The sequence below is a fragment of the Cyprinodon tularosa genome, unplaced genomic scaffold, assembly GCF_016077235.1.
Source record: "Cyprinodon tularosa strain WSP-4 unplaced genomic scaffold, ASM1607723v1 ctg79, whole genome shotgun sequence".
Classification (NCBI taxonomy): Eukaryota; Metazoa; Chordata; class Actinopteri; order Cyprinodontiformes; family Cyprinodontidae; genus Cyprinodon; species Cyprinodon tularosa.
In genome coordinates this window covers 2,350,854-2,368,622 of record NW_024039551.1, presented here as the reverse complement: position 1 = coordinate 2,368,622, position 17,769 = coordinate 2,350,854, and the positions used below count along the sequence as shown (strand labels likewise).

The 17,769-nt window shown below is 41.0% G+C and overlaps 1 protein-coding gene across 1 annotated transcript; it reads right to left on the bottom strand.

The window, feature by feature from the left end:
* Nucleotides 1-1,526: 1,526 nt before the first annotated feature.
* On the bottom strand, nucleotides 1,527-6,856 carry ucp1 (uncoupling protein 1). Its single transcript, XM_038271047.1, has 7 exons — nucleotides 6,695-6,856; nucleotides 6,486-6,622; nucleotides 6,161-6,359; nucleotides 5,671-5,868; nucleotides 5,486-5,587; nucleotides 2,882-3,062; nucleotides 1,527-1,849 (listed from the first exon to the last, which is right to left on the bottom strand). The coding sequence occupies exons 2-7, from the start codon at nucleotides 6,609-6,611 to the stop codon at nucleotides 1,738-1,740; spliced, it is 918 nt and encodes a 305-aa protein (XP_038126975.1). The 5' UTR covers nucleotides 6,612-6,622; nucleotides 6,695-6,856; the 3' UTR covers nucleotides 1,527-1,737.
* Nucleotides 6,857-17,769: the final 10,913 nt, after the last annotated feature.

Below are 17,769 nucleotides of genomic sequence, written 5' to 3'. Positions count from 1 at the left end.
ACGGCAGCGTAATGCCCATGAAATTATGCACAAGGAAGTGTTACCTCCAAAGTTCATAAGCGTTGGAGATAAGTTCTTAAAAAGTTACGCATAATTTATGAATAAGTTAATCCGAAGTTTTCGATAAGCTAGACACCATTACTTGTGCGTAAGTCCCAATGGCAACGATCAGATAACTTACCTTTAACTTATGCTCCACATACTGCCATACTTTGGCACACGTCCGGAAACACGACCTACTTGCTGTATGTCATGTTCAGCGTGCTCATAACTTGTAGAAAACGTACCCATAACTTAAAAGCTGTTCTTTTTTTTTACATTGGGCCCTTGATTTTACGTTATTACATCATGTTCTACTCACCCATAATAGTTTTGTCTCATTTGGAGCTGTTCTGAATATAATTGGTTAGGTTATCCAAGCGGAGTGTGTATGACGTCATCTGCGCGCCGGACTGGGGTTGTGACAGGCAGCCCGGGCCACAGGCGGCTACGCTCTACCCCTTATATTCATTCGGCTAGCTAATCTGAATCGTTCAATTCCGTTTGGAGAGCGAGATCATCTGTGGTAGCAGCACTAGACATCTTCCAGACATGTGAGGAAAACTAGCAGCAGTTCAGCAGACAGGAAGAATGAATGGTAGCCGGCGCACGCGAATGATGTCATACACACTCCGCTTTGTTTAAAAAATATATAAATATAAAAAAATATAACCACGGATGTCTGGGGGACAGTGATTCGCCTACATGTTATGAATGCTGGCGTACCATAAAGAATAAATTATGAACAGTTTAGTTTGTGCTTTCAACTCGTTGCCCATAGGAAGACGTTACGGAACGGAATATCTTCAGAACAGCTCCAAATGACACAAAACTCATATGGGTGAGTAGAACATGATGTAATAACGTAAAATCAAGGGCCTAATGTAAAAAAAATGGCGTTCCCCTTTAACCGACGTTTGCCAGCGTTTTTACCAGATTTTTCATACGTCAGGCATACACCGTTCTAAATCGTGAAGGTGTGACAGGGGCTTTAGAAAACAATCAGGAAGTTTATTTCGCATGATGGGACAAACTGAAGACAATCTATCACTGGAAAATGAAGGCAGACCAATCAAAGAGGATGTTGGAGGTCAGCTCCCATGTCTCTGGTCGAGTATGTGTGTCATGAAGGCCAGCCATTATTTACTAGGTGTGTTCAGCCCTCATGTTGACTAATAATAGCCGTTGAATAGTTTGAGAATTAAAAGTTTGAGAAGGACCTGCAATATCTATCAACTAAAAAATAACCGGCTCCATGCAGAACAGAAGGGAGAGCTTCTCTAAAACATGGCAGCCATTTTTAAGCTTTATGGGAAACGGAGCATCAGTGGTGGAGACTAACCTCCCTGGACTCCAGCTGGGCTCTATGGGCAGCCGTTATACTATCCGTCTGTCGCTGCAGCTCTGACTCCTAAATTGTCAGTTAACAATTCAAACCTTGTTCTGAACAACTCCACTCATTTTAAAACTAAGAATATACCAGGGAGGAACAGAAACACCAGTTTTAGTTTATTGGGAGGCTGGTTTGCCTCCTTAGCAGATTTCTACAAACATTACTTAAAGTGCAAACTTGTTTCTCTGGCTTTGAGTCCCACAGGGACCACTCTGCTCCCAGGGTGATGAAGTATAAATAAAGTTCAACAGGAAGGGATATTTCCTCCCCCTTAGACACACAGCATTCAGACTGCCATCCTGAGCTCAGTTTGGTGCTTCGATCCTTCTGGACATCATCATGGCCCTCTTGATCTGCTCGAATGAGACGAACATGACGACGTTCCAGGATCCCAGTCTCAGAAACGAGGGTACAAACCTGGAGAAGAGGAAACAAACCAACTTAGGGATATGTATGCTGCTTCACTTCCACTGTGAGTCTGTCCCATCCTCCTGGATGGATCCACGTGTGTTACAACCAGAAACGATTATTTACTGAATTTATGTAACACTGCTGAGAAAAGGTTTTCAATCAATTACAAATGATGGGCTGGGAAATTATAGCCTGGGTGCCATTCCGAACTTAGTCCCGCCCACAAAGTTTGAGGTCGGGAAGTTCGGTCTGGCTCTGCTCCATAGTAGCGCGAGTATTATCGCCCACTGTCAGGTGATCCAATCAAATTGTCAGGGCGGGCTTTATACGATGATGGACAGATGACAAACAGTAACGTAATCAACCACGTGACCAATGCGTGCTTGGGTGACAACAATAATGGCTGCCGCTGGAGAGTTTAGGTGAGTAGATTCTGCTATTAGGTCTGTTCTAGAAGATATCAACAGCAAATTAATTTTAAAAGAGGAACAGAGAAACACGATCAAGTCTCATCTTCTTATTATAGGCGTGAAACTGCACGCTTTGATTTTTGCGGACAACAACTATGCCTCGCTCAACATACGTCACGCACTCCGTTGCTCTTATTGGTTGTAGGTCTATCCAATTGAGTGCAGAGGCATTTTTTTTCCTGGTTCGTTCGAAACACGCCCCATAATCACAGCTCTATGGAGCAGTATCAGACTCATAATCTGACTAGAATTGAGTCGGACTACGTCAGGCTAGGGAAATTAATCCATGCACTAGAATTCCTAATTTGGATAGTTAAGAACAAAGGGGATGGAAGGAGTCTGTGAGGCCTGGACTTTGACTAGACCACTCCAACCTTCCATCCTGAACAATGCTTGTAGCTCTGGCTGCATGTCCAGGCAAGGTCTGCTGCTGAGTATCTGGTTTATCTGACAGCTTCAGAGTAAATGGGGGTAAAAAAACATGTCAGACTTTCCTTGGGTGTTGAGATGATCCAATTACGAGCAGGTGAACAGAACGTCTGGTTTAGTGTGTCTGGGACCGGCTCACCCTTTGTAAAACGCTGTTGGTCCCTCTTTAGTCATCATGGTCCAGGCGCAGTTGATGGCACTCCGGTACTGGCCTGGAGGAGAGTTCATGTATCGTGTTTTCACCACATCTACTGGGGAGGCGATCACTGTGGTGACGAAGCCCGCTCCGAAAGCAGACACAAAGTGGCAAGGCAGGTTATCTGTGGAGAGATAAAAGAGGATCCGCTCAACACTGAGCTGTTTGTTCTGGCCTGTCAGCAGTTAGTTTATCTTCTGAGTGGAGCAATGAGGACGGTTCTGATAAATCTCACATTAACTAGAGCATTTACAGCTCTGCCCAGGGACACTTATCAGCTGGAGGGGGCATGGCAGTTTGGGCCAATCGCTATTCCCCCTCTCTGACACACAAGTCTGATGAAAAGACTGCAGGTAAGGCAAATATAGCTGGAAGTTCATGTTACAACTCATCTATATGGCAGGTAGTTGGCAAATTTAATCCAGCTGCGGATACATTTTCAACAGTTGTAACAGAACAGGATTTTGAAATGGAATTTTTTTCTATTTTAAAAAATCACATACAGATATTTTAATGTAGGAAACAAATTAGTTTGAGTTTTGTGGAAAATTAATCTATGATCCTCATCAGTTCTGAAATAAATGTCCCTTTTCTATGAAACCATCAGATTATTGCCTTTTCTGGTTCGATTGTCTCAGAAACCAAACAAGCTGCAACCTTTCATCTACCATTGCTAGTCCCTTTCTGGATTTTAAATAGACTTTATCATCAGAGCAACCCATATTAGACGTCCATTTAAAACGATTTTTAAAAATCAACATTTTAATTATCAGACATGAAATGAACTTTCTGCAGGTCCTTTTCATCAAACTCTGAAATAGCTCATTTATGTTATAAATCTAGATCAGAGGAACCTGCTGTGGTTCAATGTTTGGATAAGTAACCAGTCAGTGCCGTCCAGACATCTGTTTTACAAAGCAGGTTTAATGAAAAATCTTTTCTAAACCTGAAATCGGGTTTCAGGTTTTCTCAACCTCTGTCTCTGTTACCATAGTAACATCCTCCCTAGAGCTAAACTTGTCAGCAGCAGGTGTCCTCTGCCTCCTTAAAGCCAATCACGTTTTATTTCCTGATTTAATCAGCAGAGTCCTGTCGTAGTTTTGTGCAACAATGAAAATAAAATCAGTCAGTAGCTCTGTTAGATACATTCAGTGTTAAAAACACAAGCTTAGCACGTCTTTTTGAGGAGGATCCAATTAAAGAATGGGGGGCATTAATTCACAGAGAATCAAATATTAGGGAGAGGGTTCTCAGACCGCATATAGATGTATTTTATTTTCAGAAAGTTATCTTTGTGAGCGCTACTGTTTCACCTAACAGGCAGCATTCCACAGATCTCTTTAACAGAATAACTCACGTTATCAAAGGAAAAGTATAAAGGGGTTTTGTTATGCAGGTCGCATCTGTCAGTATCCTACCTGCTGCAGGACTAGCAGATGGTTAGAATTGGGCCTGGCTTGGTGTTGTCCACTGATTAATCCATTGGGTTGGGTCGATACAGAACAGCTCTGGGTAAGGACCCAGACCACAAGGTCCCACAAAGAGATATCCTTTTAAACTGGTTTTCTCATTATTTAGACATTTAGGTTACGGATTAAACAAAATCATAAAGGAAAGCCAAAGAGGACGTCACCGGTATCTATCTCGCATCTTTTACATGTGTGGAGGTTCCCCCATGTGGGCATCAAATGGGCTTTGGATGATGGGCCAGTGATTACTAAAAATCCCCTAGCTAAATACCTCCACCTTCATCTTGTATTAATTCAGTTTATTGAATCGCTCCAATTAACAACACATCTGAAGGAACTTTAAAAAATACAAAACACTAATTAGATGGTTGTTTACCAATAGTCCCCTGCTCCCTTAGATCATCTGGTTCTACCACTGTGTTATTATTCCAGCTGGGCATGCTTATAACAGCCTGTTTTATATTTATAGCATCCTTGTTTCAGATTTTTCTTTTTGGTTTTAAAAGAAAAAAAGGGTATTTTAGGAAAATATTGTTTTTTCGCTCAAAGTTGCGTTTCCATTCTTAGTACCTGTTCCACAGAGGTGCACCACCTCTTATGTTCATGTAAAAATTATCAACTTTGAAATTTCCACCCAAAGCACAGATGAAACATTTATAAAATATCATTTCCATAGAAACCAAAGTTTCTGAAAAGGTTGATTTAAGATGTATGATTCTCATCCCAGCTTCATACTAAAGTGAGAAGCTTAGACGGTTAACCCCTGCGGCTACGATGCTACCAGCTTATAAATTTTGGGTAGAACCACAGAAAAACATCTGGGACCTTGAAGTAAGCCTTTTTTTGTCCCAGTGTTGGGCTATGAACACCTGGAAATAAAATGAGTCTAAAAAGGAAAGAATTTGATCCTGGAAGATTATGATTCATCTATCATTGAGAGGATGAAGGACACACTGTATCACTAGAAGCTCTTTGTCACCCAGAGAAAAAAAACAGGAGTATCAACTCTTAAGGGCCTCCCCTATGTTTATATTACATAGTGTGTTGCCATAGATTCTGCAGCCTTGGGGATTCCTACCTGACAGCAGCTGGTGTTTGAGGATGGCCTCTTTGATCAGGTCGTATGTCACCAGTTCTGTGCAGTTAACCAATGCATTTCTAGTGATGTTGGGTAAAGTTCCTGGAAAGCATACACATGCATTCGAAGAGTTATTTTTTTCCTGTGGATCTTGTCCCTTCATGATGTGGGGAGCATCATCTGACCTTTCCACAGGCCTCGTAAGCCTTCGTTGAGGAAGATCTGTCTGTAGGCTTGCATAGTGCCATTGTAGCGCCGAGCTACACCGTTTAGGTTCACCTGAGCCTGGAAGCGAACCTTGACCACATCAGTGGGTTGTGCAAACGACACAGCCATGGCTCCCGTTGTGCAGCCGGCCAGGATCCGTATTAACACACCTGGATCTGTAGGGAGAGGCAGAGAAGGGCTTTGGGGGGAGCTCAGCTTGATTCTGTTACATGTGAAAGTCCTTTAGAAACAATATTTAGGATAAATTACACCTAACACAGCTCTGCAATGAATAACTGTTTCTAAATCATGGTTAACATGAAGTGAGTTTGATTTCTCTCATACACCAAGAATGAAGAATCCTTTAAACATCCTAATTGTCCTTAAAGATAGATTTTTCCCTTTGAACTTTTGTTATCCAACCCCTAAAACAGCCTTTCTTGGCCTTCACTGTAGATGGGAACTTACTGTCTTTGCCACCAGTGTAGAAGTTTTTCACGTTGTCATAGAGGCCGATTCTGATGGAGGCGAAGCAGAGCTGCCTCTGCAGCCCGGCCACCAGCCCGTTATACAAGGACCTGGGCCCCTCTGTTCGGACCATGGTGCTGATAGTCCCAAACACCCCTCTGTAGCGGATGCCTCCCACCGCCTGTTTCTCCCCTTGAATCTGAAGAGTTAAAGATGAGCCACTTAGAGGTTGGGGAAAAAATCAGGAGGTAAATCTGCTCAGACATCAATATATGTGTCAAGCTGATGGTCAGAGCTGCTAGTTTGCACACTGATGAGCAGGTACCTGTAGTCTGACTTTGGCCGTGTCCAGAGGAAAGGTGACCATGTCAGCTATGCAGGCCGCTGCTCCGGCACTCGCCATCTTCACCCCGAGGGGAGGAGGCACATCTGAGGGTTTGAATCCCACCATGTTTCCTGCCTCTGCAGACAGATGCACATGGATGCAGACATGATCGGATTTCACATAAAGTCAGAGTTATGAAACACACTTACTTTGTGTAGGTAATAGTTAGAGGGTCTTTTTTTGGTCCTAAGATGTTACCAGGCAGGGTTTGAAGGACCAGATGGTAATCCTTGAAGTGCCCCTCTCGCACAGAAAGGGAAGACGCATTTCTCCCTCTGCATTTATGTATTTTCGGACTGGCTTGTTTTTATGGCTTCTACAGAGATGCGTCACTGTGTGCCTCTGTATGCCCAGTTCAATCAAAGTCCACTCACTGTGAGGTAATCAGTGTTCACTTCACCTCCCTGGGCTGACGCCTTACAAGAAAACAAAGTAACAACTGCTCAGAGAAAAAAAACCATACATTTTCTTAACTTATCTTAAAATCTTTTATATTGTCGTTAAATGTGATTGCCATCATTTGCCCGCTTGAATCCGGTGAGAACAAGTTTGTGTCAGCAGATTTCCTCCATCTGTCATAATTGTACAGTTATAGGTAATAATTTACACTGCTGGAACATTGCTGATATATCTGTGTGCTATCTGTTGGTTTTCTGGAGGCTTGTCTGGGCTCTCGGCCAATGGCAGCACAAACATACGACCAGCAGTGTAACAAACAAGATCCCCAATTTGCTCTCCAGACTTTACAGTATCTACAGCATGAGGTCACGTTGGGATTTGTCAGCTGTGTTACTGTAAATATATCTGTTAATTCATACACGTCTCGTCTTTGTTCTGTTCTTTTTCGTCAAATCAAATGTAAGAAATGGTTGAAGTGAGTGCTGACGTGCATCATTGACTGAAGTTCACTCTAGAGAAGATAAGAGCTTCAAAATCACATCGTTTTTGGCAGCAGCGGAGTCTGTTCAAACAATAGTGAATGTATGCCATAGGCGGTGCTTTGCAGAGTTATGCATAACGTTGAAAACCGTCTTTAGATTTTCTGTTTCAACCTTGTTTCTAGAGATTTTAATTACAAAGTGGAAGAAAAAAGGTACTTGAGTTTCTGGTTTTAAACAAATAAAAATGTGTGTATGTGCTGAGCCTCTTTAGTTTGACACCTTTTGAAATAATCAATCGCCAGTTCTGCCCGTCCAAACTAGCCTAACCTGGCAGGGGATGGGGGCCAGATGGGGGCAGTTTTTGCTGGCGTCAGAGGCAGGGTAGACCCTGGACAGGTCAGGAGTCCATAACAGGTTAACTAAGAGACCAACCACCAGAGCATACTAATATCTAATGAGGATTTGGAGACAACAATTAACCCAAGGTTTTAGACTGTGGATGTACACTCACTGGCCACTTTATTAGATACACCTGTCCAACTGCTCGTTAACACTTAATTTCTAAGCAGCCAATCACATGGCGGCAACTCAGTGCATTTAGGCATGTAGACATGGTCAAGACAATCTCCTGCAGTTCAAACCGAGCATCAGTATGGGGAAGAAAGGTGATTTGAGTGACTTTGAACGTAGCATGATTGTTGGTGCCAGAAGGGCTGGTCTGAGTATTTCAGAAACTGCTGATCTACTGGGATTTTCACGCACAACCATCTCTAGGGTTTACAGAGAATGGTCCGAAAAAGAAAAAACATCCAGTGAGCGGCAGTTCTGTGGGCGGAAATGCCTTGTTGATACCAGAGGTCAGAGTAGAATGGCCAGACTGGTTCAAGCTTATAGAAGGGCAACAGTGACTCAAATAACCACCCGTTACAACCAAGGTGGGCAGAAGAGCATCTCTGAACGCACAGTACGTCGAACTCTGAGGCAGATGGGCTACAGCAGCAGAAGACCACACCGGGTGCCACTCCTTTCAGCTAGAACAGGAAACTGAGGCTACAATTTGCACAAGCTCATCGAAATTGGACAATAGAAGATTGGAAAAACATTGCCTGGTCTGATGAGTCTCGATTTCTGCTGCGACATTCGGATGGTAGGGTCACAATTTGGCGCCTAAAACATGAAAGCATGGATCCATCCTGCCTTGTATCAACGGTTCAGGCTGGTGGTGGTGTCATGGTGTGGGGAATATTTTCTTGGCACTCTTTGGGCCCCTTGGTACCAATTGAGCATCATTGCAATGCCACAGCCTACCTGAGTATTGTTGCTGACCATGTCAATCATGGTCTTTATGACCACAATGTACCCAACTTCTGATGGCTACTCTCAGCAGGATAATGCGCCATGTCATAAAGCTGGAATCATCTCAGACTGGTTTCTTGAACATGACAATGAGTTCGCTGTACTCAAATGGCCTCCACAGTCACCAGATCTCAATCCAATAAAGCATCTTTGGGATGTGGTGGAACGGGAGATTCGCATCATGGATGTGCAGCCGACAAATCTGTGGCAACTGTGTGATGCCATCATGTCAATATGGACCAAACTCCCTGAGGAATGCTTCCAGCACCTTGTTGAATCTATGCCACGAAGAATTGAGGCAGTTCTGAAGGCAAAAGGGGGTCCAACCCGTTACTAGCATGGGGTACCTAATAAATTGGCCGGTGAGTGTAAATGGTCTGTACTTATATAGCGTCAGGAGACATGACCAAAGCGCTTTACACTACGTTCAGTCATTCACCCACACAAGGAGGGTGGCAAATTACATTGTTGCCACAGCTGCCCTGAGGCTCACTGATAGAGTGAGGCTGCAGTACACTGGCGCCACCGGGTCCTCTGACCACCAGCAGTAGGCAATGCAGGTGAGGTATTTTGCCAAAGGACAAAACAACACTGCAATCCGAAGCCTGAACCACCAACCCTTCGATTTTTTTGGAAACTCCAACATCCAATGCCACTGGAAACACCCAGAAAGTACCCATGAGGAACACTTGAATTAGTAGGGAAGTGGCTGTTCCAACCGTTGCATTTACGAATTCTCCTGAGTGGTGCCCGACTTTACTCGAGTGAATAAAGTGAATAAGATTGCTCGATTATTGTGGCGAAAGGTTTGCAAGTAAGTTTGGTTGTGGCCAGTTTGTCGGAAGCATCTTGCTAACCAGTTAGCAATTTAGTGCTAGTAGGTTCCCAATGGGAAATTACATTAGGACCAAGTAGCACTAAATTGGTGCCTTAGCAATGTCAATGTCAAGGAACGCTATGGACAACCCCAAACATCTGAAGGTGTGAACATTAGCACGTGTCACACAGAGAACAGGAAGGACATAATGGATTGTTTTTTAACTCCATGAGTATCATGAACTCTGCATGCATTGTTGTTTTGGTCTGGCTTCCTTGTTCTGCTTCTCTCTGTTTCATACAGTGATTAGATGCACCTGCGTCTCTCCTTATCACCTCATTGCTTCGAGCCTTGATTATTTCTGTTAATACCTGCCTCTTTTTATCACTCTTTGCCAGATTTTCTTATCCATGCCCTATTGAGGTTAGCTTCATTGCTTTTGTGTACCATCTGCTTTCCTGTGCTTGCCCTGCCCTTCTCATTGGCCTCTGTCTCTGGCCTCATCCTGCACTGCCTCCAGACTACTCAAGCCAGTCCTCAATTTTTTCAGTCATCACTGATGTAAATGCAATAAAAAAGCATTGATTCAGCAATAAATAGTGCATTTAAGCTCTAGCCTTCATTAACAAGGTTTCCTTGTATGTTTTCATGGTACCCTTAATTAATTTTTGTCTTTCATTCTGTATTTAATAATTTATGGATCTGATCTTTTTTTTATCACACTGTTTATGTCTCCAAAATTTGGCTGACATGTTTTATTGCTAGAATTATCTCATAAAATTTGAAAGGACATTATTCGAAAGCGGCTTCAAAAGAACAAATCATGCAGCATAGCTTGAAAATATTTCATGAACAGGATTGTTCTGTGTGTCCACTCAACTATAATGTGCAAATAAAATTAAACACACTTTTTTAGAAATAGAAGTAGAATAATGCATATATCTGAGCAAGAATTCAAGCCAATTAAGAAAAATTGTTTATTGATCCAAAAAGGAGATTAAATGTCCTATAACTCATCAGATTTTCTTCATCCACCTGTTGCAAATGTTGATGCTGTAGGCTGGAAGGATCTTCTGTAGAGGTCTGTCTGACAGTAGAGCTGGAGATGCCTCTTACTGAACACGCTCTGTTGGTTTTTAACTAACAGATGAAGGGGATGTTCACTGTTTTCTATAATATTCTTCATTTTAAAGTAAGCCCTCCTTGTGAAATAAACTCCAGAGGTTCTCGAGGAGTTTCTAGACCAGAGCTGGAGAAAATTATCCATGCTTTTAATTCCTCAAGAGTAGATTACGGTACTCTAACAGTCTGTTTACCTGCCTTTAAAAAAAAGCAAAAATAAAGTTTTACTCCCAGGATCAAAAACCCGCTGAGCTATTATTGGTGGGAAAAAACCATCAAGTATTCGCAATAACTGTTAAATTCCAAAAAATGTAGAAAATATGAGATCCACTATTCTATGTATATTTCAATTTAGCCACATTGAAAGGTTTTTAAGTCTAGGTGGAATTTTTTACGTCATGCTTAAAATCAGACTGTGACTAGGTCACTGTAAAACCTTTTTTTTTTCTTTCCAGTTATTCAGAGGTGTATTTTCTGAGATCTTTCATTATTTTCCTGCTGAACAACAAAGGCACTTGAGATTAAAGGTATAACGCAGGATGTTCTTTTTCCAGGTGAATCGTCAAAATAAGTGGTCCTCTTAATTGTCAATCATTCTGGTGATATGTTTATGTAAGGTCATGCAACGTACTGTCCCTGTCACTCTCGTCACGACAGACACGGATCGGTTTCTCTTTAACTGGCATTTATTTAATCTTTTCTCTCATGTCGTTCAACATGAAACTCCATTTAGATTCTTTATGGCGTTCATACTTTTATGCCGTGAGAACTGTATAGACACAAATAGACAGATATCAGCTCAAACCGAGTGTACAAGTACAAATAAGAGCAGGATGCTGCGCTGCATAAGTATAAACAGATTTATCAATAAAACAAATAATAATACCTCATTAGTCATAAGGAGAGGTTCTTTACACGCTTGAATCAGGCTTCTTAATCTAGCTTCATAGTGTAGCATCTATTAATTTCAATATAGTAGTACACAAGTATGAACATTGCTTCCTGGCTAAACATAACAGTGCAGAAAAGAGCAAACTTATGAAATAAATTATAAAATTAACCCGTATTTTATCTTATAACATGCCATGAATTTACTCATTTAAAGTTTTTACCTAAACAACAACATAAATTATGAATGACTAATTTTATCAAGAATTCAAAAGCACTTACAGTCCCCATTTTCACTTACTGGTGATGAGTCTGACATAGTGGAGAAATTGAAAATCTTTTAAAGTAAGCTTGTATGTGCGATGCAAACAGCAAATTTTGTGCAAAAAAATGTGCATGAGGAGAAATGGATTCATGCACGCTCCCGCACACGTTTAATAGGCATTCCCTCTTGAAGTGGGTACAGAGTTGTGCATGTGCATTTATTTTTTTAAAGTGGGGAGAGCGGGTCTTATCAAAAATTCTCAAAAATTCTCCACTACATATTTAAAAAAAACGAAGCTGGGTCGACTACAACTTGTCCAGGACTCTGCTGCAAGGCTTCCAACCCACACAAGCAAGACAGCCCACATCACTCCTCTACTTAAGTCCCTTCAATGGCCTCCTGTCGCTTCCAAGATAACATTTAAAATCCTAGTTCTTACTTTCAGGGCCCTGCATGGACAGGGGTCTTCAGGTAAATATCTTTTAAAGTGACGGAAACCTATCTCTGGAACAAACTCCCTTTGTCTTTGCACTCCTTGGAGTGCGTGGAAAAAAACTCCACCATTTAAACAACCTTTCAAAAACAGCTAATAATCTTTCTCATTGATTTATTTTGTTTTTACTTGCTGTTTTTAATTGTTATTGTTATGTGTTATTGTGTAAAACACTTTGTGACCCCTGTCTGGGAAAAGTGCTGTACAACAATAAAACTTACTTAGAGCTGACAGCTCATTAATGTCATGTAATAAATGTTATCATATGAGATCTTTTATCCACTTGAACTCCTTTAACTGTTCCGTTCGAACAAACATGATGTCGTATAGATTAGTATTTTATAGCTCTGGCAGAACTCTAAAAAAGGCTTGTTTCAACCAGCCAATCACCCTTTGGTTTGGTGTCTTCTTGAGCTGTGATTGGATGATCATCACCACATCCCCCATAGGCTGGAACATCAGAGATATGTGTTGGCAATAACCCAGTTTGTTTTTCCTTGTCTCTTCTCTATTAAACTCTATTAAGAGTTTTTTTTTTTTTTAGATAATTCATATTTATAAATCTATATTATCTATATTTATGTCCTCTTTCTATAGTTTACTGTGACATTTAAAAATGTTCTCTGTGATGATTCTTTAGCCAGAATAGATTTTCCCTCAAGCCCTAAACTTCTTTCACTAATTGTGGCTTAATTTATAGACAGTTTTTAATGGTAGTAAATTGAGTGTTTTTAGTATCTGTGAAATTAATCAGTACAGGGAATTATGTTCTAAGAAATATTCTTGTTTTTAATTATTGATTTTAGTTTGGTGGACTTTGAGGTGTTAACTCAGGTCCCAGTCTGTCCCAGATTAAACTACATGTGGCATCAAAACGACTCGCATACAAATCAGGTCTGTTTGCAGTGAAGCAACCAGCAGTAAAGCTGGCTGAGTGACTCCCTGAAAGGACACAGCAGGACATTGCTGAGGGTGTCTGAGGTCTGTCTTCTGCAGTCATTGGGCGAGAGGTGGGGTAACACTTGTCCAAGCTTTAACAGAGACTATTAACTCTTGGCAAATGGTTCCAAAATTATTTGTTCTCAACAATCTAGACTTGTTGGCACATTTTGCTTTTTTCTCAGGACAACAACAAACACAATGAAGTAAGAGTACAAGAATTGTATACAGCATAAAAAAAAAAAAAACTTTCAGTGTCTTTCCACTGGTTCAAAGCCATCAATAAAAGTGCAATCCCACACACAAAGTATGCTTGTAGTGACAGTGGAGAGGAAAAACTTCCTTTTAACAGGAAGAAACCTCCAGCAGAACCAGGCTCAGTGTGAGCAGCCATTTGCAGAGGCCGACTGGGGTTCAAGGAGACAGAAGCAGAGATACAGAAAGAAGAAGAGATACAAAAAGCAACTGTAAAAGGCGACCCCATCCAGGAATCCCACAGCCAGGCAGACAAGCTCCAAGCCAGCTCCCATGTCAAATGATAAATAATCAGCACACAGCTAGTCACAGTCAGAGAAACAGGACTACACAAAAAAACAGGCCAATCTCCAACATCTATGAACAAAGGTGTTGATGGCAGCAGCCAGAGATGGGAAGTAACGAAGTACAAATACTTCGTTACTGTACTCAAGTAGATTTTCCTGATATTTTTACTTTACTACTTATTTTTATGGCGACTTTTTACTTCTACTCCTTACATTTTTACACAAATATCTGTACTTTCTACTCCTTACATTTAAAAAAAATTGGCTCGTTATTTTAGTTTTGAATCATTTCAATGGAGTTACCGTTATTATTTTTCACGTCATCAATACCAAATTCCATCTAATTGGATGGGAATCTACGTTGCATTTGACGCACCACTACAAGATGAATCGACAGATTCGGCGGTATTCATTCGCGGCAAATCATTGCAGCTTGGTGGCGGTGGCGTTAGCATAGTAGTATGGACGACGAGATGATTGAAAATGAACACAACGGAGATCTAGTCCTATTGGCAGACATCCATTTAAAATGTAGGCAACGGCATGAAAAAAGTGGTTTCTACTTTTACTTTTATACATTAAGTAAATTTACAAGCCTGTACTTTGTTACTTTTAATTCAATTCAATTCAGTTTATTTATATAGCGCCAAATTCACAACACATGTCATCTCAAGGCACTTTACAGTTCAACCAGATCATACAGTCAAATCGATACAAAGTTTTCTATCTAAGGAAAACGAGTTGATTGCATCGACTCATTGACTCAAATACAATCCCTCACACTAAGCATGCTTGTAGCGACAGTGGAGAGGAAAAACTCCCTTTTAACAGGAAGAAACCTCCAGCAGAACCAGGCTCAGTGTGAGCGGCCATCTGCTGAGGCCGACTGGGGTTCAAGGAGACGGAAGCAAAGACATAACAAGCAGCTGTAAAAGGCGGCCCCGTCCAGGAAACACACAGCCGGGCAGAGGAGCTCCGAGCCAGCTCCCATGCCAGAGGATGAAGAGAGCACATCAAGCCAGTCACAGGACCACACTGGAAAACAGGCCGATCTCCAACATCTATAAACAAGGGTGTTGATGGAAGCAGCACAGCTGATGTTTCTTTCCAGGATGACGTCACAGCCAAACAGGAACAGACGAGGCAAAGCTACTCTGAGGAAAAGCAGAGAGAGCTGAAGGTTAGAGATTGAACTAATAGATTCTGCAGAATAGGAGAACAGAGAGAGAATGAAGCAGAATGATGAAATGGGGGTCCCTATGTCCTCCAACAGTCTAAGCCTATAGCAGCATAACTATAGAGATAGCTCAGGATAACCTGAGCCACTCTAACTATAAGCTTTATCAAAAATGAAAGTTTAAGCTTAGCCTTAAAAGTAGACAGGGTGTCTGCCTCACGGACTAAAACTGGTAGTTGGTTCCACAGGAGAGGAGCCTGATAACTAAAAGATCTGCCTCCCATTCTACTTTTAGAAATTCTAGGAACCACTAGTAAACCTGCAGATTGAGAGCGAAGTGCTCTGTTAGGAACATAAGGAACAATCAGATCTCTGATATAAGATGGAGCTTGGCCATTTAAGGCTTTATATGTGAGAAGGAGGATTTTAAATTCTATTCTGGATTTAACAGGAAGCTAATGAAGAGAAGCCAGGATAGGCGAGATATGATCTCTCTTTTTAATTTTCATTAGAACTCTGGCTGCAGCATTTTGGATCAGCTGAAGGCTTTTAACTACAGTTTGTGGACTTCCTGATAGTAAAGAATTACAATAGTCCAGCCTTGAAGTAACAAATGCATGGACTAGTTTCTCAGCATCACCCCTGGACAGGAGATTTCTAATTTTTGCAATGTTCCTCAGATGAAAGAAGGAAATTCTAGAAACCTCTTTGATATGGGATTTAAATGACAGGTCCTGATCAAACATAACACCAAGATCTTTTACTTTATTATCTGAAATCAGTTTAATCCCATCCAAATGAAGTGACTGGCTAATCAGTTTCTTTTTCAGAGACTCTGGTCCAAAGACTATAACTTCTGTTTTGTCTGCATTCAGAAGCAGAAAGTTAAGAGTCATCCAGGTTTTTATGTCTTCAAGACATGCCTGTAATCTATGTAATGGGTTAGCTTCATCTGGATTTATAGACAGATATAGCTGGGTATCATCAGCATAACAGTGGAAATTAATCCCATGCTGTCTAATAATTCTACCAATTGGGAGCATGTATAAAGTAAAGAGAATTGGTCCTAGCACTGATCCCTGTGGTACTCCACAGGTAACCTTTGAGCGTGTTGAAGATCTATCATTAACATGAACAAACTGAATTCGATCAGATAGATACGATTTAAACCAGTCTAGTGCTGTTCCTTTAATTCCAACAAAATATTCAAGTCTTTCTAAAAGAATATTATGGTCAACTGTATCAAATGCAGCACTAAGATCCAACAGGACGAGCACAGATACAAGTCCATTATCTGAGGCCATGAGAATATCATTAGTGACTTTCACCAGAGCTGTTTCAGTGCTATGATGAGCTCTAAAGCCAGACTGAAACTCTTCAAAAAGTTCATTATGGTGGAAGTGACCGCACACTTGTTTGGCAACTACTTTCTCAAGAATTTTGGATAAGAAAGGAAGATTGGATATAGGTCTATAACTGACCAAGTCATCTGGGTCAAGAGACGGTTTCTTAAGCAGAGGTTTAATTACAGCAACCTTAAAAGCTTTAGGTACATATCCCTGTAACAGAGATAGATTAATCACATCTAAAATGGAGGAGGAGATCAAAGGGAATACCTCCTTAAATAACCTGGTTGGAACTGGATCTAACATACAAGTTGAAGGCTTAGATGAAGACAATAATTTTGCTAATTCAGAAAGTTAAACTGGATCAAAGCAGTCTAAACCCGGTTCAGATTCCATGACTACCTCAGGTACAATCGCGGATAGAGGAGTGCTTATGATCTTATTTTTAATAAGATCAATCTTATTTATAAAGAATCCCATAAAATCATTGCTGCTAAGAGCAGGTGGAATGGACGGTTCAACAGAGCTATGGCTCTGGGTGAGTTTGGCAACTGTATTAAAAAGAAATCTAGGATTATCGGTATTCTTATTCTCCTCTATTAATGAGGAGAAGTATGCTGCTCTTGCTTTACAAAGGGTCCTCTTATACAGCAGTAAACCATTTTTCCAGACTAGGAAGGACTCCCGCAGGCCTGTGGAGCGATATTTTCTCTCCAGTTTCCTAGCACTTTTACTTGAGTAAAGAAGTTTAATCAGTACTTCCACTTTTACCAGAGTATTTTTTAACACAAGTATCTGTACTTTTACTCAAGTACGGAAAGTGAGTACTTTTGCCATCTCTGGCAGCGGCACAGCTGATATTTCCCTCCAGGATGGAGTCACAGCCAAACAGGAACAGGCGAGGCTATTATGAGAAAAAGCAGGGAGCCCATAACGTTAAAGATTGTACTAGAAAATTCTATGGTTGGAGAATAGAGATAGAATGAAGCAGAATAAAGAAAAAGGGGTCCCTATCTCCTCCAGCAGTCTAAGCCTATTGCAGCAACTATGGAGATAGTTCAGGATAACCCGAGCCACTCTTACTATAAACTTGATCAAAAAGTCTTATCTTAAAAGTAGACCGAGTGTGTCCCTCACAGATAAAAATGGTACTTGGTATCACAGGAAAGCAGCCTGGTTTTTAACAAAAAATGCAATTTGCAAAATTTTTTTAACTGAACTGAAAAAAATGTGCTTGTTCTCTAAGCCATAAAAAGGCTTTTGTTTGGGCCACTCTATAAGCCTAGAACTCAAGCACTACTTCAGACATTTTGAATTGAGAAAGCTTTCTGGATGGGAAGTGAAATGTCTTCAAACTTGGAAAACACAGTCCAGTTGTTTTTTTTTTTTTGTTTTTTT